This window comes from Dasypus novemcinctus, chromosome 23, assembly GCF_030445035.2.
Source record: "Dasypus novemcinctus isolate mDasNov1 chromosome 23, mDasNov1.1.hap2, whole genome shotgun sequence".
NCBI lineage: Eukaryota > Metazoa > Chordata > Mammalia > Cingulata > Dasypodidae > Dasypus > Dasypus novemcinctus.
In genome coordinates, this window is record NC_080695.1 from 605,253 (window position 1) to 626,155 (window position 20,903).

The window sequence follows — 20,903 nt, forward strand, 5'->3', positions numbered from 1 at the left end:
CGCAGGGAGGGTGCGAGGTCTCGGGGTGGTGGCGAGGGTGGGGCGGTTCCTCACGACGCAGGGGCAGCGCGGGAGGGTCCCGGGGCCGTCCCTGCTGGGCACGAAACGCCGACGACGCCCCAGGAAGGGGGGCGCCCCCCCACAAGGTCCCTCCTGCTGCCCCAGGACCTTGGCCCGCCCCCGCGACTACCAGGACCCCCCCTCCCCCCTGCCGCCTTCCAGTGCTCGGCTCCCGGCCCCGGGGAGGGTCCTTCCCATTGGCTGACCCCCAGTCATGTGACTTCTCCAAGTCCGAGGGAGACCCCCCAGGAGGGCGCCCCAAACTCAGGGAGGGCTCAGAGACTGGACACGCACACAGGCTGGACACGCACACAGCGACAAGCGGGCAGCGTGGCCCAGCGCAGACCCCTGCGGGCCTGGGGGGCGGGGCCTGAGGCGGAGGAGAGGGAGGGGACCAATGTGGGGGGCCACGAGGCGAGGCCGGGGGCGTGGGCGCTGGGCGTGGGCCATGGAGGCCTGGCTGGGGCGGGGGCGGGGCGTGCGGGCTCCTCCCGTGTTTGCAGCTGTGAGAGCCTCGGGAGAGGCGGGCTGGGGACTCTCTCCCCGCGTGTCCCTGTCTTATTTCCAGAAGCCACCAGAGCCCCCCACCCCCAACTCGAGCCCCGGTGTCAGCACCCTGGGGACCATCTGGGTGCGGAGACAGCCCTGGGGAGAGGGGAGGCTGCTGACCCCGCCCCTGGGACCCGGGTGGACCCGAGCCTTTAAAACCTGAAATGCCACGTGGGCTCAGAAAGGGGCTCCTGGCAGGGACTGGGGGTGAAGCCCTGGGTGTCCCCAAAAGCTGAGCTCTGCCTCCCGGGTCCTCAGCAGGCGGCACGGGGGTGAGGGGCTGCCAGGCCCCCGCAGGGGCACTGAGCCTGACTTGCCTTTGAGAAGCAGCACCGCGTGGGGGGTGAGGAGGGGTGCCCGGGCCCCTCTCCCCAGCCCCTAGAGGCCCAGGATGGACATGTGGAGACCCCCACGGGCTATGCAGCCCCCCAGCCCCCCTCGGGGCTCTGTGTGTGGACAGAGAGCCCTGTGACCTGGACTCGGTGAGCACTGCCCTGGGAGCACCAGCTGAGGAGCCCCTCGGGGGTGAGCGCGGCCTGTCCTTCCCACCCGCAGCCCCTCGTGCGAGTCCTGCGGGTCCGTGGGGGTTAGGTAGGGGCAGAGCAGGTGGGAGTGGGCGACCCCGCCCGGGTTTCTCCAAGTTAACAGGCCTCCCCTGCCCGGCAAGCCCCCTCCTCGGCGTAGACCCCAAAGAGCGGGAGGAGCCTCAGGCCCCAGCCACGCAGCCCTGGCACGCCCGCCCTCGCACACCAGCCTGCGCACGCCAGCTCACAGCAGTATCCTCGCAATCGCCCGCAGGCGGAAGCACCCACGCGTCCATCCATGCACAAGGGAAGAACAAGATGTGCCCGTCCCCACCCGGGACGTGAACTAAGGGCGGAGGTGCTGGCCGGGCCTCCACCCGATGCGCCCTGGAGACAGGGTGCAGGGGAGACGGCAGGGAGGGCCTGTGCACGTCCAGGCTCCAGCGGCCTCGGGTAGACGCTCGCAGGAGGCAGGAAGGAGATTCCAGGTGACGGGGTGGGGAGGAAGGGGGAGATACTGCTCAGGGGGTGGGGGCTTCTGTGGGGGCGGGCGGTGGGGATGAGGGCACGACACTGTGACGCGACTGAGCCCGCTGAATGTAGCTCCACAGTGGTCTAGTGGGAAATGGAGTTGTTGTTTTTTTTGACTAGTCTTTACCAGGCTTTGTTTTTTTTTTTTATTGATTCTGTAAAAATATTACATTAAAAAAAATATGAGGACCCATTCAACCCCACCACTCCCCCCCCAGCAACACTCATTCCCATCATCATGACACATCAGAAATGGTGTTTTATGTTCCCCATGAGATGAAATATAAACTAGGAAAGATGGAAAAAGGAGGAGAAACTAGCCACGGGTCTGCGCCCCCTGCCCTTGGCTCACCCCCAGCCCAGCCCCCTCCACCAGCGTCACCCCTAGAGACGCAGGCTCTGGGCGCAGTGTACCTCGAGAGGGCCAGGCAGGGCGCGCAGCAGAGACCCAAGTCCCTGCAGGGGGACCCTGCTGGCCAACGCACCCCACACGGTGGACCTTGGGGGCCACGGCGCACCCGACATGTCCATGGGATGAGCTGCGGAGGGGTCAGTGTGGACCAGACGGGACTTTTAAATCCAAAGCTGAGAATTTGGTGGCAGGACAGGAGGACATCTCGAGACGTGGCTGGGGACGTGGCCCAGCAAGGAGGGGCGGAGGAGCGTTGGGGGACGCAGGGGCCACCAGCTCCCACCCTCCACACCACGGGGTCCGCCGGGGGCCTGTCCCTGTTAGCTCCACACCTGCTCTGGGAAAGAGGAGGAGGAAGGAGAGAGAAAAGGAAGGACAATAGAAAAGTGGGCGAGAAGGTAAGAAGGGAGGGAGAGGGACGGCAGGGGTCTCGTGCTGGCCACGACACCGAGGCCCGAGCCCCTCACCACAGCCAGTGTTGCTGGGGCAGCAGCCCAGAAGCCCCCCTGCCCACCTGGGCACCCCTGGAAGGCTCCCCAAAGCGGCCCCAGCACCGCAGGTGCTCCCCCAGTCCACACACGCACCGCCGTGAGCCAGTTCTCCAGAGTTTAATGAGCCTCAGGCAGCACGTGGGGGTCCCTGGGGTCCTGGTCGCCGCCCCCAGCTCCCCCTGGGCACCCTCCCTGCTCACCTTCCAGCTCAGGAGAGCGCGGGTGCTGGGAGTCCAGGGCAGGGGTGAGGAGGCAGGGCCAGCCGGATGGGGGAGGAAGCGGGGTGTCCACGAGGAAGGCGAGGGGCTTCCCCCCGCTAGCTGGCCAGTGAGGGATGTACTGGGGATCCAGGACCCGCAGCTCGTCACGCGGGCGTGCACCCCTGGGAGGCCCTGGTGGGCGCAGAAATGGCCCCAGCTCACGGCGCCCACCTGCAGCCAGGGGCAGCTCCAGCGGCAGACCAGGGGCCCCAGAGTCACGCTGTGGGGGGGAAAGGACTCACCCGACGTTTCCCCTGCACCCACCCAGCCTGCACCCACCATCACAGGCTGGGGCCAACTCCATGGGTTCGGGGGCATGGGAGAGGGGGACTGGACAGCACTGGAGGGGGAGCTGAGGGGGCACAGAAGGGGGTTGAGGGCACTGAAGGGGTCTGAGGACACTGGAGGGGGAGCTGCGGGCAATGAAGGGAGACTGGGGGCGCAAAAGGGGGCTGGGAGAGCATGAGAGGGAAAGGGTGGAGCTGGGGGCACGGAAGGCAGAGGGCAGAGCTGAGGGGCATGGAAGGGGGGCTATGGGCACAGAAGTGGGGACGGGGAGAGCATGGGAGGGAAAGGGTGGAGCTGGGGCACACAGAAGAGTGGGGCGGGGTTGCATTGAAGGGGGAGTGGGGGTACAAAAAGGGGATTGGGGTCCCTGAAGGGGGGCCTGGGGGGCACAGAAGGGGGCCTGGGAGAGCTTGGGAGGGAAAGGGCGGAGCTGGGGCGCATGGAAGTGGGGCTGGGGGCACCTGGCAGGCGTCGCGGCCCGCGACCTCGGCACGCACACGTCGTCCCTGACGGCCCTCCCGATCTTGTTGCACAGCCACCTGCAGTCCTCGGCCCCCATGACCGGCATGTCCACCTCCGGCAGGGGGTGGGCTGGGGGCAGCGGCGCTGTGCGGAGGAACTGGGTGAGCCCGTGGGGCTGGCCAGGGGGCTCCTGCGCCTTCCTGACGACCGAGAAATGCCTTTTCCTCTGTGCTGGGTCCTCAGCGGATGGGGGGGACCCTGGGACTCAGTTTCCCCATGTCTGCTCTGAATGGGATCCAGCCACAAGGCACCGAATTCCCCCCAGCTCTGCCACTCAAGGGGCGCAGGGCAGAGGTCCCCCTGCAGTGCCCCCCAGAGGGCGGGCTTCCCTGGCAGCGGTAGGATGCACGGGGGCCCCAACTCCACCCCGGAGCTGCACCCTCACTTTAAAGCCATCAGCCTCACCCCCCGCAGACGCCCCGGCACCACAGAGGCCCCGGGCTGCCCCAGGGCAGGCCCAGTCCTGGACACTGCCCACCCAAACTGGGCCCCCACCCACCTCCTCCACGAAGGGGACCCCCAGGCCCGAGGAGTCACCCATTTCAGTGAAGACCTCGTCCTGGCCTGCCCGCGGCCCCTGACCCTCACTGTCGTCCACGACGTCCCCCAGCCAGTCCCCAGCACGTCTTCCTGGCGGACACCCTGAGCCAGGTACGCGGGAGGTCAATCGGCCTGATGGCCCCTGAGAGCACCACGGGGGCCTCCAGTTCCAGCAGGCGACGTCCCCGCCCCTCTCTGCAGACAGGCTGGCGTTGACCTTGGGGTGCCGGATGCCCTGAGTCCCCCTCCTCAGCCGGTCGTGCTCCTGGAGCCTCAGCTGCCCACCTGACCCTAAAGGCATAAGCTTCCAAATCTTCCCTGGGTGGGGGTAGACCAGAAGCTTCTCAGAGGTGCTGGCTGGGGGCAGGGACCCGGGCTCAGTGCAGCAGCGGGGACCCCTCAGGGCCCGGGAGCCTGGGGCCCATGAGCAGGTGAGGGGCCATTCCTTGGGGATGGGGCCCCGAGCAAGCTCAGCTCAGTTCAAAGATGCACACTCTGGCTGTTCCTCTCCTCCCCTGCCCCATACCCCACCTGGCCCGGGGAACCCCGTTGGAAGCCACTTATGGTTCCATGCAGTGGGCAGCGGTCAGCACCCATTGGGGGTGCATGAGGGAGCCCCCACACATGTGCTCCCACTGCCAAGAACTTTGATCATAGAACCTCAGGCTGACCTGCCGGGGGACTTCCTGTCTGAGATGATACATCCCCTAACATGCCCCCAGCTTGTGCCCTGGGCCGGGATCTGGGGGAGCAGGTTGAGGGGGTGTCAGGGGCCCAGGCCACGATCTCCCCAAGCTCAGAGCAAGCCAAGCTCTTCCCCGCCTCCTGGCGGCTGCTCCCAGGGGCCCGGGCAGCCAGGGTGGGTGGTTGGGGGCAGGACTCACGTGGGGTCACGGGCACAGGTACCCCTGGCAGGGCTGGCTCCTGCATCGAGGAGAGGACCCCGCGTGGGCCTCCCTGCAGGACGCGCTCTTAGCGGGGAGACTGGCACCAAGGAACGTGGGAAATGTGGGGGTGACACGGGGTGCCACTTGGATGGAGGCAGGAGCCCCCCGCCCTGACAGGCACTTCCCCACTCACGTGCTCCTCCTGGCACCTGGCACCTCGGGAGCCTGGAAGCGGGTCCCACCTGGCGAGGCCGTCTGGACGTCGCCGTGTCCACCCCAGCCAGCTGAGCCCCGGCGGCCCAGGCCCCCAGCAGGGCCTCCCAGGGGCGGGACCCCGGTCACGTGGCCACACCCAAGCTCGAAAGAAGGGGAGAGGCTCCGCCCCCTCCTAGAAGCCTAAAACGGAGGGGGATCCAGGCCGGGGCTCCCAGACAGTGACGCCGCCACGCCCCTCCCGCGAACGCGCCCACACCCACGCAGGCAGCGCTCGTTCTGCGTGGAGCTTCCCCGTCCCCTATTTTAGAAACGTCACCCCGACGCCAAGAGTCAACAGCAGAACTCCCCTGGAGACCCCCCACGTGGCACCCAAACCAGACACGCACCCCCGTCCCTCCTACCAGGGTGGAGCCCACCCCCCCCCCACCCAGCTCTCTGCTGACCACCGTGACCCGTGTCCTTCCGCTGCGCAAAGGGCACCCGGGGGCCGGGACCCGCTCACCGCCCGCCTCGGGCCCGGGATCCGCGCACAGGTGCGCCCCGGGGACGCCAGCGGTGGCAGGTGCCTGCAGGCGGGGCGGCTCCGGCCTCAGCAGCGGCCAGCTCTGCGCAGGACAAGCTCCCGCCGCCCGCCGCGGACACGCACGGCCCCGCACACGCCACGGGCACCGCCTCCTCCTGCCGCCGACGCGCGCCTCCCGAGGCCCCTCCCCGCCCGGGGTCCACTCGTGAGTGAGACTAACGCGGGTTCACGCTCGGTGGCAGGGCCGGGGCTGGGCGAGGCCGGGGGCGCCGAGGCAGGCGTGCGTTCCGGGGAAGCCCCAACCCTCAGCGATCAGGGCAAGTAACCCGTGGGCGCGGGATTTCTAAAAACCCACGATGACCGCGAAATCCACGTGTGAAGTGCAGACGGGCTCGCACGGGCCGGGATTGGTGAGGCCGGTGAGGTGAGCTGTGCGGGGCTAGGGCTGGAGCCTGTCTCCATCCAGCGTTTTGAGAAACCCCAGATGATTGGAAGAAGCAAGACTTGGATTGCACCGATTTTTCCACAGCAGCAATAGATACAAACACACAGTGAAGCAATAACTTAGAGTGGTCATGGAGAATGACTCGGACCCCAGCACATTCTCTCCAGGGAAGCGATCAAGGATGAGCAGGGGTGGGTCAGCAGGCACACCACGTCACCAGCCCTCGTGCCCTCTGAAGCAGTTTAGATAAAGCGCTCGAGTAAACGGGAGATAAATGCCAAGATGCTGCAAGAGGCGTTCAGTAAAGGAGATGGGTTATCTGGGTGAAGGTTGCTCTTACCTTTAAGGCCAGATAACCCCCAAGAAAAGAGATAATCTACCGGCCATCACCAGGTTAACAGTCCAGACGGTATCAGCAGGAGGGAAGTGCAGGGCAGATGTGAGGAGCCCAGGGCCTCTTCTCTTACTGAGGTTAGAGAGAGAGCAGTTCTGGAACGGTAAGGCGGGAAAAGAACCATAAGAGTGGCTGAACCAAGTACTGCAGTAAATTAAGGTGGTCGAAACCAGTGTATGTCAATAATTGTGATAAATACAAAGGGAATAAACTCACTAGTTAAAAACAAATATTGAAGGTGGGTACCACCTTCTTGTGCTGTTCACAAGAGAGAAGCATGAGTTTAAAGTAAAAGGAAGGGGGGAAAGACATCTTACAGGTAACTGCTAGCCAAAAGATAGCAGGGTTCATGAAAATAATTTTTTGATAAATTGAACAAAATTTAAAACTTAACAGTCCAAAAATGAGGGGACGATCTTTGCAGAACATAGAACACGTGTGTTCCTAATCTATAAACAGCTCTCCAACTCCATCATGAGAAAACTACCCAATAAAAATTTGGGTAAGAGATGTGAACAGACATTTTACAAAAAAAGCTTGTGGGTGGCAGATAAGCACAAGAAAAATGTTCGCATCGTTATTCATGAACGTGCAGCTCCTGGAGTGGCGTTTCTTAAAGCTGACGCAGCAAGCGCCGCCTGGGTATCCACTGTCCACACAGGCGAGAGATGGAAACTTACATCCACGCCAAAACCTGGGGCAAATATTTATATTGTCTTTATGCATCATCACCCAAAACTTAACACAAAATTACCTTCAACAGATAAATTCAGGTTTAAAAAATCAGCTAGAAAAAGAAAAGCAGGGAAACTAACTTTGGTTCATCCGTGTGACATAAAGCAATGGGCAGCTGATGCAGGTGGCAGGTGAGGGGATGTCCTGTGCACTGTGTGAGCTGAAGAACCAGATTCCGAAGACCGTGTCCGCGGGATTCCACTTACACAGCCTCCTGGAAAGGGTGAAACTAGAGGAACAGAAGAGCACGGGTGCCCAGGGCTGGGGGGCTGAGAGTGGGGGTGGAGGCGGCTTAGGGTGAGGCAGTTGTTCTGGTCTTGACCGCGGCGGTGGGTGCCCGGCCACGCGCACTCGGCTCATAGTGCCCCGTGTTTTACGGCTGTAAGTGACACCTCGATAGACCTGACCCCACAGAAGAGTCACGGAAGCAACTCTTTGAGAAAATAATTATGAGTAACAGGACCATGAAAGAAAAGTCTTACACCAACAGCAAAAAACTCCAGGCACAGGTCATTTTAAATGTGAGTTCTAGCGAAATCCCAAGCAATCAAGTGGTCCAGTTTTATAGACTCTTCCAAAGCAGGGAAAGAGGACCTTGCATGTCCTGTTCTAAGAGGTCGCCGGGACGCAGGTGCCAGCGCTGGGCCCGTATCTTCACAAGGAGGGACGACGCACACGTGAGCATCCACCGCGCAGAGGAGCAGGCCGCGCCCGCTCGCGGGGAGAAGGGGCAGCACCTCGGACCCGGTTGGGCAGCGCAGGAAGGCAAGCGGGTTTATCTAGAGAATCCCTAAGTGCCACTCACCACGGGGACACGCCAACACGGAAGACACACGGTCATCTGCTACAACCCGATGTCGATCCGTCAAGCAAAAGCTTAATTAACCTCTCGGTAAAGAATTCTAGAAGGAATTTCTCTCGTAGGTAAGGTAAAGCATAGTTATAAAATAAAACCGAGGGGAAACATGATCTTAAATGCACAATCCTTAGAAGCATTCTTTCTAAAAATAAAATTTAAAGAAAAAGCAAGGAACACCATCCCCCCTTCAATTTAACTTTGTGTTGGAAGTTCTCGTGGGTGTTATTTTTTAAAAAGAAACTAAAGGGATAAGGTTTGGAAAGGAGGAAATAAAACTGTCATCGCTTACATGTGGTGTGATCATTTTCCAATGATTGGAAAGGACAGTTACATTGTGAGATGTGAGATTAATACATGAAATTCTGTTGTGTTTCTATATGGCAGCAGCAAAAATGAGACAACCCCGTGAAGGGACGCTGTTTCCACGGTCTCCGAGAGCAGGACTACCCAAGGGGCTGCAGGAATTCCGCGCGGCGGGGTTGTACTGCACGTGAGAATCTCTCTAGCAGACCCCAGGTCAGCGGGAGACGCCGCGGCCTCGCGCAGAAGGTCACACTTCCCGCTGGACGTGGTTCAGCAGCGCCAGTGTCAGGAGCAGCGGCGGCTTTCACAGAGCCTCCTTCCCCCGAGAAGCCTTCCTGGGCCCAGGGTAGGGTGTCGGGCTCCCCACCAGCCTGCGCGCCCATTGACGCTCCCCCAGGGGGCCGCGGGACCCCCGCCACCCTCCCCTCAGATGCACACTGGTCCCTCCTGGAGCCCACGCTCAGGTGCCACGTCCCCTCCTCTGCCCCTCTGGGCACAGGGCCGCGGAGAGGGGCTGAGCTGGACCCAGGGGTGGGGGGGGCTCGAGCTACCTGAGCGCCGCATCCCTGCACCGCCGCAGAGCTGAGCCGAGGAGCCACGCCAGCCCCGGGAGGGGACATGGGGGCCCGGCCTCGGGACAGAGGGCAGGCTCCGGGTCCTTCTCCTCTCGGTGGATTCTTCAGTGCACCCCCACCCCAAGGCCAGGCTGGGCCTGGAACTGGGGTCCCTTAGAGACACCCGTGGAGGGGGGACTGCAGACACGCCCCCTCCTCCCCAGCCCCTCTCCCCAGCCGGCCTGGCTGTGTCCACCCGGCAGGAGGCCCCTAAGACACCACGGGAGGTGGGAACGGGCAGGGCCCAGGAGGGAGGGGTCGGCAAAGGGGTCTTGACCTCGACAGAGCGAACCCGACAGACCCGCAGGTGGGGGTTTGTCTGAGGGTCCTGGGCCCACGGCAGGGCCACCGGGAAATGGAGGCAGGGGCCGGGGGATTGGGGAGCCTGAGCTGGCCCCTCCCGTCCATCTGCCGGGTCTGAGCCCCAAGCAGTCGGAGACCTCTGGAGGGACCCCCAGCCTTGAGCGACTCCCAGGGATCCCAGCACCCCCAAAGTGGGCATGTGGGGGCCCCTGGAAGGAAGGGGACCCCGGTGGCTGCCCTCCCTGGAGCAGGTGCTGCGGCCCCAGAGCCGACCCCTGAGCGCGTTCCAGAAGAACCAGGTGCAGCCAGGCCCCCGGGGATCCTGAGCCATGACGGGGGAGGGGGGCCCCCACAGACAGGTCAGGCTCAGGACCCAGGACGCTGCCCCCTCACGCCCCACCCCCTGTGTCGCCGTCACACGGGGTCCCGAAGAACCCACCACACTGGCCGTGGCCCGGCCCTGGAGACCCGCCCCCCACCTCGGCTAAACACCAGGCCAGCCCCTGCCGGGTCTGCTCCTGGCCCCTCTGTTCTCGGCGCACCCCCGGCCAGTGGAACCCCACCCCCCAGAGTTGTCTTGTCTCGACATGTCCCCCCAGGAGCCCACGAAGTCACAGCCCTGTCAGCTCCGTGCCCCCAAGGCCGGCGTGCTCAAGAGAAGAGGTGAGAGGAGGGGGCGGGGAGCGCCAGCGCGTGGCGGGGACACCTGCAGGCAGGGGACGTGGGCCCGGGCACCTCCCCCCATCCTGCCCCGCCCGAGGGGCAGCGCCTGGACCCCCAAGCGCGGCCCCCACAGACAAACACACACCACCAGGAGGGGGCTGCTTCGTACACGGTTTAATGAGATTCAAGGGGAGTAGAAACCGGGGGTCCCGGCCGTGCCCAGCGCTCTTGGGGAGACCCCAGCCCCGGAGCCCCCAGGAAGGGCAGGGAAAGGACGAGGCCAGGGGTAGGCGGTCTGTGGGGCAGGGCTGCGGGCAACTCTACTCGCCTCCAGGGATGGAGCCGGCGGACCCCAAACTCCTGGGCTGGGGGAAGCAGGAGAGGCGGGCCTGGGGTGTTGGTGGGGACAGCGCGGCGATAGCTGCTGTCACAGACGTCCCCGTCCTGGCAGGACCGTCACCTCCCCAGGTGAAGAGCCAGGAGAGCGGCTCCACGGGGAGAATCGGGGGGCACGGGGGCCAGGACGTGCGCCCCGCTCAGGGCAGGGTCCTCAGCAGAGGGGAGGGCCCACGGCCAGGCCCCGGGACGCGGGGGCCCACGGCAGCAGCACGACGGAGGGTTCTCCCCTCGGAAACCTGTGCTGGGAAAGGAAGGCCCAGGACGCCCCAAGACGGGCGCCAGGAGGGGAATCGCACCTTGGGGGGCCACGTCCCCCCCGGCCCCGAGGCTCCAGCGGCCTCCGCCCTCGGGCCTTAGCCTGGAGTTCCTCCCCCAGGTGCCTCCGCCTCGAGGGCAGGACACGGAGCCCCCAGGCGCCCACCTGCCACCCCAGCCTGCCCCCGCTCCACAGGGCACCCCAGAAGACGCAGAGACGATGAACTCTTCCTGGTGCCCCCGCTCCTCCCTCACGGCCCGTGCCCCCCTGGCCCTCACTTCCAAGGCCGGCGTCCCCCAGCCAGTCCCCCAGCACGTCTTCCTGGTGGAGACCCTGAGCGAGGCAGGCGGGGGGTCTACCGGCCTGACGGGCCGAGAGCACCACGGGTGGCCTCCGGTTCCAGCAGGCGACGTCCCCGCCCCCTCGGCAGACAGGCTGGCGTTGACCTTGGGGTGCCGGATGACCTGAGTCCCCAACTCATCCGGTCTTGCTCCTAGAGCCTCAGCTGCCCACCTGGACCCTAAAGGCACAAGCTTCCAAGTCTTCCCTGGGTGGGGGGAGACCAGAAGCTTCTCAGAGGTGCTGGCTGGGGGCGGGGACCCGGGCTCAGTGCAGCAGCGGGGACCCCTCAGGGCCCGGGAGCCAGGGACCCCACGAGGAGGTGAGGGGCCCGTCCTTGGGGATGGGGCCCTGAGCAAGCTCAGCTCCGTTCACAGATGCACACCCCCCACCACCCCCGCCCCTCTGCTGCCCCGCCCCGTACCCCACCCAGCCTGGGGGACCCCTTGGAAGCCACTAATGGTTGCACACAGTGGGTTGTGGTCAGCACTCACTGGGGGTGCACGAGGGAGCCCCCACCCATGTGCTCCCACTGCCGAGAACTTTGATCATAAACCTGAGGCTGACCTGCCAGGGTGCTTCCTGCCCGAGATGTCATGTGCCCCCACCAGGCCAGGTGAGAAGAGCCAGGTGAGCCAGGTGAGCCAGGTGAACCATGCCACCCACAACTGGGCAGCACAGGAATTGGACGGGGACAGCACCCACCTGGGGTCACCACGGAGCCTCCCAGGCAGGGCACGGCCAGGAGCAGCAGCTGCAGCATCTGGAGGGGAGGCGGGGCTGGGGGGGGGCCAGGGCACCTGGCTGGGAGGGCAGGGAGGGTCAGGGGGATCTCACCTCCCCAGGTCCCTGCCACCTTCTGCTCTGGGCCCTGGGCGCCCCTTTATCTGTCGTACAGAGGAGGTGGGCAGGTGGGGCAGCCCTCCTCCTGGGGTCCAGTGGGGACAGGGAGGGGCAGGGCAATCTGAGCGTGTCCAGGGCCCTTGGGGACGGGGCGGGTCGTGGAGATGCCGTGAGCGGCCTCGGGCCTGGGGCTGGTCCTCTCCAGTGACCAGAAGCTTCCGCTGCCCTTGAACCCAAAGCCGCCCCCAGGCCGCCGGGTCAGGGGAGCAGGAGGGGGCGAGCAGAGGGGGCGAGTCGCCAGCAAATGACCCAGGGAACAGCACATCGGGACGCAGAGGGCGGGCTGGGCACGGGGCCATGGGGGGCGGGGGGCTGCGTCCTCTCCAGGGCCTACCCTGAGGGCTCGGGGGCCGCCGAGGCCGAGCCTGCACCTGAGCTCCCGGGAGGGGCTCCTGCTGCCAGGCCCCCCGAGCAGCTGGCCGTGCGCGGGTGTGAGGACCCAGGGCTGAGCAGCCGAGCAAAGCGACAGAGGAACGAGGCCGTGGAAAGGGAGGCAGTGAGCGAAATTACCCAATTGAAGAAAAAGAAAAAAACGGGGTACTGCTTTTAATGGAACAGAGCCTCGGGTTCTTTTACATATTTTTTAATTCTCTGCCGAGATTTCTTATCTTTTCATTAATTATGAGTATATTTTCCTTTGTGTCATAAAACACCATTTTTTGTTCTTTTTTAAGATTTATTTTTTATTTCTTTCTTTCCCCCTCCCGCCGCCCCCGCCCCCGCCCCAGTTGTCTGGTTCTCTGTGTCCGTTTGCTGCCTGTTCTTCTTTTTGTCTGATTCTGTTGTTGTCAGCAGCATAAAGCACTGTTTTAAGTGAAGGGAAGAAAGAGAAGAAAAAGGGAACAAAAGAAAGGGGAAGGAATGGAGGAGAGCAGGGAAAGGAGAGGAGGGGGAGGGAGGAAAGAAAACATGGGAGGAGGGACAGAGAGGAGGAATAAAGGACAATGGAGAGAGGAGAGAGGAAAGGGGCAGGTAGGAGGGAAAGAGCAGAGGCTGGATGGGCGGGGGAGACCTGAGGGCAGGGGCTGCTGAGTCTGGGGGACCAGCCACCCCACCCCGCATGGCCAGGGTAAGAGGAGGCCACGAGGCACAAACGCCCAGGCTGGCCCTGCCCCCCAGCCCGCAGAGCCCCCCAGACCCCCCGGTCACACACACAGACTAGGACACCGAGCGCCAGCTGCTTTCCACCAAGTTTATTAGGCACAGACGAGAGGGTGGGGGCGGTGGTCCTGGGCCATCTTCACCCCCCCTGTTGGACACAGAGCCTGGGAGCCTGTCCCCTGCCTCTGCTCCCCGCTGTCCGGGAAGGCCAGCACGCTGGAGCCAGGGGCAGAGGGCGGGGAGCAGGGGCGGGAGGGGGCAGCGCTGTGGGGAGCAGAAGGCTGAGCCCCGGGGGAGAAGCGCAGGGGGCCGCCCTGGACGGGCCTCGGTCAGGGCTGCAGGGGGACGTGCTGGCGGATCCAGGGCACGTAGGACGACACTCGGGTGTAGATCCCGGGGTAGTTGGGAAGTCCACAGCCATGCCCAAAGCTCACCACGCCCACCTGGAGCCAGGTGCTCTTCATATAACAGACCAGGGGGCCCCCCGAGTCGCCCTGTGGGGAGAGGAGCGGGTCAGCCCCAGTGCCCGCGTCCCCCCTGCCCTGAGGCTCTGGGCCCTCCTCAGGTGCACCTGGCAGAGGTCGGGGCGCCTCACCTGGCAGGAGTCCCGGAGCCTGGCGCCTGCACACAGCATGTCCTCTCTGATGGGGATGTTCACCCACTGGTACTGCCTCCTGCAGCGCTCATTGCTCACGATGGGGACTTCCACCTGCTGCAGGTTCCAGGGCGGAGGCAGCGGACCTGTGGGGAGAGGGCGAGTGAGGCGCCCACCCCTCCCACCACCTGCTCAGGCCATGCACCTGTCTGGGAGGGGGCAGGGCAGGATGTGCCTCCACGGTGGAGGGGGAACCTGTAACCACTTGCCCTGTGGATCCTGAAAGAATCCTTTATGTTCCCGGAGCCTCAGTTTTGACCCGTTTGTGGGGAGTGTTGACGAGAGGTTCCCAAGTGTGTCTGCAGCTCCCACACGCACAGGGTGCAGGTGCCCCAGCCGGGGAGTCACAACCATGGGAAGCCCGAGGACAGCTGCGGGGACCTTCCCCCAGGCCACGTGTTCCCTGGAGCAGGAGAGCCTCAGGGGCGGGGACAGGGACATGGGTGGACCCAGGGGCGGTGAGCTGAGCATGCAGCCCCAGGGTGGGCCACCTCAGAAGGGGAGCAGCAGCCTCCTCTTGGGATGTCGGTGGCTGAGTGTGGCGTGGGGTCCCCCAAAGCCGGCCTAGCAGGGCCCTGGGTCCTGGCAGCTGCGTGAACCTGCCCACCCGATCCCCCGGGTCCAAAAGGCAGGCACCGACGTCTTCTCAAGAAAGACCCCCTGCCCCTCCCAGCCGCTGGCCCTGGGCAGCCCACCCACGGCCCCTCCGCGGCGATCCTGGCACTTACGATTGGACTCAATCTTCCCCCAGCCGGTCACCCAGCAGGACATCTCAGGGACACTCAGAGAGGCGGGCAGGAGGGCGACGGGTCTGACGTACTTGGAGAGCGCCACGGGGGCCTCCAGTTTCAGCAGGGCGATGTCTGCGCCCCCCTTGGCACGCAGGTGGTCATTGTACTTGGGGTGCCGGATGATCTGAGCCACCCTTGTCAACTGGTTGCTCTCGTAGAGCCTCACGTGCCCGACTTGGACCCTAACGTCCCAAGCTTTCAATGTTGTCCTGGGGCGGGGGTGCGGGGAGACCAGAAGCTTCTCAGAGGGAGCCTGGTGGGGGGGCCCAGGGGCCTGGGCTCAGCGCAGAGCAGGGAGCTCCCAGGGGCTCAGAGCCACAGACAGCCCAGACCCTGGAGAGAGGGTGCCCCAAACCTGACCCACCCCACCCCAGGACCCCGACCCCCACTTCCCAACCCCTACATCGCATGAGGGCTGGGGGGTCACTCACGGCATAACACAGTGGGCAGCGGTCAGCACCCACTTGGGGTGGATGAGGGAGCCCCCGCACCGGTGCGTCCATTGGCCTTTGTGTTTATTGAATTTCCTCAGGCTGACCTGCCAGGGCCACTTGCCAGCGGGGGCATCCCGACCCCCCACGATGCCCACCAGCTCGGCCCCTGTGCCCTGGGCTGGGTGAGCAGAGCGAGGAGTGAGCAAGGACCAGACGGCCCCCCCCGCAGCCCAGCTGGCCTCTCAGTCCCCGGGAGGCGCCACCCTTGTCCCCCTCCCCGGGCTGGTGATGAGGGGACAGGGCAGCTGGGCAGGGGCAGGGTGGGGGTCGGGACTTACCCGGGAAGGCGAGGACGGAGCCCCCCAGGCAGGGCAGGGCCAGGAGCAGCAGCCGCAGCATCTGCATGGGAGGCGGGGGTGGGTGGGGGGCCAGGGCGCCCCAGCTGGGGGTGTGGGGGGCAGGGCCCTTACCTTCCCAGGTCTGTGCCGCCTGCGGCTCTGGGGCGCGGGCGCCCCTTTATCCCCCAGCACAGGAAACGGGGGGCGGGGTGGGGGCTGGGGCGCCTGCGGGGCGGGGCCTGCGGCGTCGGGGCCTCCTGCGGCTGACCCCGTGGAGATGGGGGCCTCCTCGGGCCATGCGTGTGACCCCACCCACTCGGGGGCAAGCAGGGACCCTGCGCTGGGCGCCAGGAGAGAAGCAGCCCTGCCCCCCAGGAGGGAGCCGGACAGCAGCCTGCGGACCCCAAACGCAGGGAACAAGAGGGCAGGGTCATGGGGACCCCGGGGCGGGCTGGTAGCCTCTTGCGCCCCTGGAGGCGCCGCCCGGGCTGGAGGCTGAGCGGCCCCAAGGGCCACCGCGGCGCAGTTCCTCCGGTCTCCACACGGGGGCGAGGGAGCAGACTCTGAGAACCTAGAAGTTGGGGTGCGCTGAGAGCCGGGCCTCCCCGCTGAGCCACAGAGCTGGGCCTTTGGGTTTCCCCCAAAGCCAGCTGGACAAACGTCCACTGCGGCAGCGCTGCTGCTCCTCAGAGACAGGGAGGGGCTAAGGGTTAAGGGCATTTCTGGGAGTGACCGTGTGCATTGTCCGTGTGCCGGTGGGACGTGTGTGCCTCAGTGTCGCATTTTCAGGGCGTTAGAATTGTTCTGCCTGATCTCACAGTAATGGATACAGGCCATTTTAAATTTTGTCAATGTTTATAACAGTGTTCAGTCTAAAATAGACACCATAAGGTAAGTCATTGACCATGGTAGGAAGCAATGCTGCAATATTCGTACATCAATTGTACCAAATGTGCCATCTGCATGTAAATGTTATTATAGGGGAGAGGGGAAAGGGGGGAGGATGGTGGGTATATGGGAATCCCCTTTATATTGTACTTGACTTTTCTGTAACTTAAAGCTTCTTTGAAGAGAAAATGAAAAAAATAAGATGCAGTCGCGTTGCCATGAACCCACGTGCAGCTGGGAAGTGTGAACTGCGCGATGCCGCGGGCATCTCCCCACTAATCTGGGGGTCTTCAAAGAGATATTCTCATGTGTAGTACAATCTGCTGTGCGGAATTCCTGCAGCCCCTTGGGTAGTCCTGCTCTCGGGGACCGTGGAAACAGTGTCCCTTCACGGGGTTGTCTCGTTTTTGCTGCTGCCATATAGAAACACAACAGAATTTCATGTATTGATCTCACATCTCACAATCTTAACTCTCATTTCCAATCACTGGAATGTATCTGATTTCTATATAAATAATCACACCGCATGTAAGCGATGACAGTTTTATTTCCTCCTTTCCAAACCTTATCCCTTTAGTTTCTTTTTAAAAAATAAAACCCATGAGAACTTCCAGCACAATGTTAAATTGAAGTGGGGACAGTATTCCTTCTTGGCTTGTTGTTTCTTTAAATTTTATTTGTAGAAAGAATGCTTCTAAGGATTGTCCATTTAAGATCATGCTTCCTCTAGGTTTTATTTTTATAGCTATACTTTACCTTATCTACGAGGGAAATTCCTTCTAGGATTTTTTACCAAAAAGTTCATTAATTTTTTGCTTCATTCATTGACACCGAGTTGTTGTAGATGACCGTGTGTCTTCTGTGTTGGTGTGTCCACATGGTGAGTGGCACTTAGAAATTTTCTAGATAAACCCGCTTGCCTTCCTGAGCTACCCCGACCAGGTCGAAGGTGCTGTCCCTTCCCCCGCGAGCGGGCGTGGCCTGCTCCTCTGCGCGGTGGATGCTCACGTGAGCGTCGTCCCTCCTTGTGAAGATTCGGGCCCAGCGCATGAATCCTGCCATCCTTTGGCAGCACTTGCCTGTCAGATGTTTTCCCCCTTCCTTTTACTTTCAACCCCTGCTTCTCTCTTGTGAACAGCATATATCTGGATTTGTTTTGTACCCACCTTCAATATTTGTCTTTTAACTAGTGACTTTATTCCCTTTGTATTTATCACAATTATTGACATAGGCTGGTTTCCAGCACCTTAATTTACTGCTGTACCTGGTTCAGCCACTCTTATGGTTCTTTTCCCGCCTTACCATTCCAGAACTGCTCTCTCTCTAACCTCAGTAAGAGAAGAGGCCGTGGGCTCCTCACATCTGCCCTGCACTTGCCTCCTGCTGATACCGTCTGGACTGTTAACCTGGTGATGGCCGGTAGATTATCTCTTTTCTTGGGGGTTATCTGGCCTCAAAGGTAAGAGCAACCTTTACCCAGATAACCCATCTCCTTTACTGAACGCCTCTTGCAGCATCTTGGTGTTTATCTCCCGTTTACTCGAGCGCTTTATCTAAACTGCTTCAGAGGGCACGAGGGCTGGTGACGTGGTGTGCCTGCTGACCCACCCCTGCTCATCCTTGATCGCTTCCCTGGAGAGAATGTGCTGGGGTCCGAGTCGTTCTCCATGACCACTCTAAATTATTGCTCCACTGTGTGTTTCTGTCTATTGTTGTTGTGGAAAAATCGGTGCAATCCAATCTTGCTTCTTCCAGTGATCTGGGGTTTCTCAAAACGCTGGATGGAGACAGGCTCCAGCCCTGGCCCCGCACAGCTCACCTCACCGGCCTCACCAATCCCGGCCGTGCGAGCCCGTCTGCACTTCACACGTGGATATCGCGGTCATCGTGGGTTTTTAGAAATCCCGCGCCCGCGGGTTACTTGCCCTGGTCGCTGAGGGTTGGGGCTTCCCCGGAACGCACGCCTGCCTCGGCGCCCCCGGCCTCGCCCAGCCCCGGCCCTGCCACCGAGCGTGAACCCGCGTTAGTCTCGCTCACGAGTGGACCCCGGGCGGGGAGGGGCCTCGGGAGGCGCGCGTCGGCGGCAGGAGGAGGCGGTGCCCGTGGCGTGTGCGGGGCCGTGCGTGTCCGCGGCGGGCGGCGGGAGCTTGTCCTGCGCAGAGCTGGCCGCTGCTGAGGCCGGAGCCGCCCCCCCTGCCGGCACCTGCCACCGCTGGCGTCCCCGGGGCGCACCTGTGCGCGGAGCCCGGGGCCCGAGGCGGGCGGTGAGCGGGTCCCGATCCCCGGGCGCCCTTTGCGCAGTGGAAGGACACGGGTCACGGTGGTCAGCAGAGAGCCGGGTGGGGGGGTGGGCTCCACCCTGGTAGGAGGGAGGGGGGCGCGTGTCTGGTTTGGGTGCCACGTGGGGGGTCTCCAGGGGAGTTCTGCGCTGGCTCTTGGCATCTGGGTGACGTTTCTAGAATGCGGGACGGGGCTGGCTCCACGCAGGGCGAGCGCTGCCTGCGTGGGGGGTGGGCGCGTTCTCGGGAGGGGCGTGGCGGCCTCCACGGGCCTGAGCTGTGTCCCCGCAGGGCTCCCAACCTGAGGCCATCGAGGAGGCTCTGCAGAAGGAGGGGCGAGCTCGCTGGTGGAGCAGCACCCGGAACCCACCCCCGCCCCCCCTGCTCACGGGAACACGCTGAAGGGTCCCGGGCACCGCGTCGCTCTCGCCGATTGTCAAGGAAAAGGAGGCAGATCCCCCAGCGCTGGCGAGGGCCCGGGGCACCGGGCGCCAGCGCTGGCGATTTCACGGAGGTGGCCGCGGCTCCTCTGTGCGCCTGGCAGCGGCTGAGTGGGCAGCGGCGGCCCCTCCACACGCCGGCGGGGGCCACGGACCTCTGGCCAGCGAGGCTCAAGTACCCACACCAGAATTACGTTTGTGGTGGCGACAACCTGGAAAGAGCCTGACTGCTCTTCAGCCTGGGACAGGGTCATGAGCTGCCCTGTGTCCACCACAAGCAACGCCACCTCCCCACAAACAGGCAGGGACCACTGAGACCATGTGACACAGACCGTGCCAGCGTTTGCCGCCACGGACCGCCTGCGAGGCCTGGAGGGCACGGCCACAAGCTGCCCAAGCGCCACCCACTGTGCTGCCCACGTGCCACCCACATGCCAACCATGTGCCACCCACGTGCCGCCTTAGGAACACTCTCAAGTGGTGGAAGGACGGGGCACGGGGTCAGGAGGCGCAGGCTCACAGCAAGGCACACGGAGCACAGGGGCAGGCTCGGCCGGGCAGGGGAGGGCCAGGTCCAGCTGGCCTGTGTGGGCCCCGAGATGCTCCATTGTCGGGGCAGGAGAGCAGGACACCAGGACGCCGGCCAGCTGCCACCAGCCCCCGGGAGCTCGGGACATGCCACGGGTGGGACTGGCTGCCGGAGCTCAGAGGCCCTGGGGTGCCCCCCTCCGCTCCCCGTCAACCCCCTCCCGTCCCTCCATCTCTCTCCCTCCTCTATCTTTCTCCCTTTATTCTTCCTTCCTTTCTCTTTTTTCCTCTCATTCTCTCTCTCTCCCTGTCCCTCCATCCCTCTTTCTCTCCCTTTATTCCTTACTTCCTTTCTCTCTTTCTTTCTTTCATTCCCTCTCTCTCTAATTCTGTCTTTTTTGGTCAAAGGGAGAAAGTTTTTTACACTGGCACAAAACGCGGAGCTGTAGCTGAAAGACCACGAGGCCAGCTGGGGCGGCGTCGGCGCTCCTGCTTCTCTCCGTGGGAAGGATTCTGTGGGCCTTTCCTTGTTCCCACCCCACCCTGAGCTGAACCAGGGACACTGGGCGCCCGGCTCTCGTCCGGGGTGCGCAGCCCTGGGCGCGCCCTCTGGCCTCCCACTGCCATCTTGCGTGTGGGGAGCGGCGGGGGCGGGTGGGAACAGGGGCCCGGAGCCCCCGAGAGAGCTGCTCAGGGGAATCTGGTCCCAGCACCCGGTCTCCCACGTGCCTCCAACGAGGGTCACCTGCAGGGGTCACGAAGCCCCCAAGGACTGCCCTGAGAGGCCTGGACGCTCAGTGCACCGGGGACTCGATTTGGGCACAGGTTGGTGATAGGCGAAGCGGCAAGTGTAACAGCAAAACCAGCCGTGGCACGAGCTGCAGTTACAAGGCGAGGCCCCCGTCATCGAGTCCTGAAGTCCCCACTCTGAAGCTGGTGACAGGAGAGGGGTCCTGCTGTCCCCACCGCGGGCGTGGCCAGGGCCTCAGCGCGGCGCAGCTCACGGCTCCGCCAGCCTCCGCCTGCGCACAGCGCCACGTTCAGGGGTGGGTCGTGGCAGCAGCCCCCTCCCGGGACCGTGAACCGTGCTGCTTCCTGGGTGCTGAAATCAGTACCATGCGACAGCAGCGCTGGGCTGGGTCTGAGGCGCGCAGGAGGCCGTGCTTTGTCCCCGGAACACCGCGGCGCTGCGGGCGGCCCCCGGCGGGCCTCGGGCTCGGCTTCCCGTCACGGGGCGATGCCCGTGGTGGTGTCTCCCCGTCTCCCCAGTTTCCAGCTCTGGCCACCCCCAAGGCTCCCTCTGTGGCCCCCCCCCTGGGCCTTTCAGAAGCTGGATGAAGCCGCCCCCTGACTCCACTGCCCACCCCTCCCTGAGCCCACACCCAGGGCCCTGGTGATGGGGGTCCTCCCCACGGGAATGGGTTCAGATCAGC

At 63.5% G+C, this 20,903-nt stretch overlaps 1 protein-coding gene across 1 annotated transcript; it reads right to left on the reverse strand.

The window, feature by feature from the left end:
- Positions 1–13,198: 13,198 nt before the first annotated feature.
- On the reverse strand, positions 13,199–15,396 carry LOC131275429 (mastin-like). The gene is made up of 5 exons (XM_058285547.2): positions 15,336–15,396; positions 14,995–15,175; positions 14,501–14,772; positions 13,713–13,858; positions 13,199–13,611 (listed from the first exon to the last, which is right to left on the reverse strand). Exons 1-5 carry the CDS (start codon positions 15,394–15,396, stop codon positions 13,447–13,449), a joined length of 825 nt encoding a protein of 274 aa, XP_058141530.1. The 3' UTR covers positions 13,199–13,446.
- Between the last annotated feature and the right edge of the window lie 5,507 nt (positions 15,397–20,903).

Bases quoted from the DNA above. Each gene is read 5' to 3' on its own strand.
- LOC131275429 (XM_058285547.2), bottom strand. From the start codon at position 15,396: ATGCTGCGGCTGCTGCTCCTGGCCCTGCCCTGCCTGGGGGGCTCCGTC. The intron at 15,176-15,335 runs GTAAGTCCCGAC...CTGCTCACCCAG, and splicing joins CTCCGTCCTCGCCTTCCCGG to CCCAGGGCACAGGGGCCGAG. The intron at 14,773-14,994 runs GTGAGTGACCCC...CCCCCGCCCCAG, and splicing joins GCTGCCCACTGTGTTATGCC to GACAACATTGAAAGCTTGGG.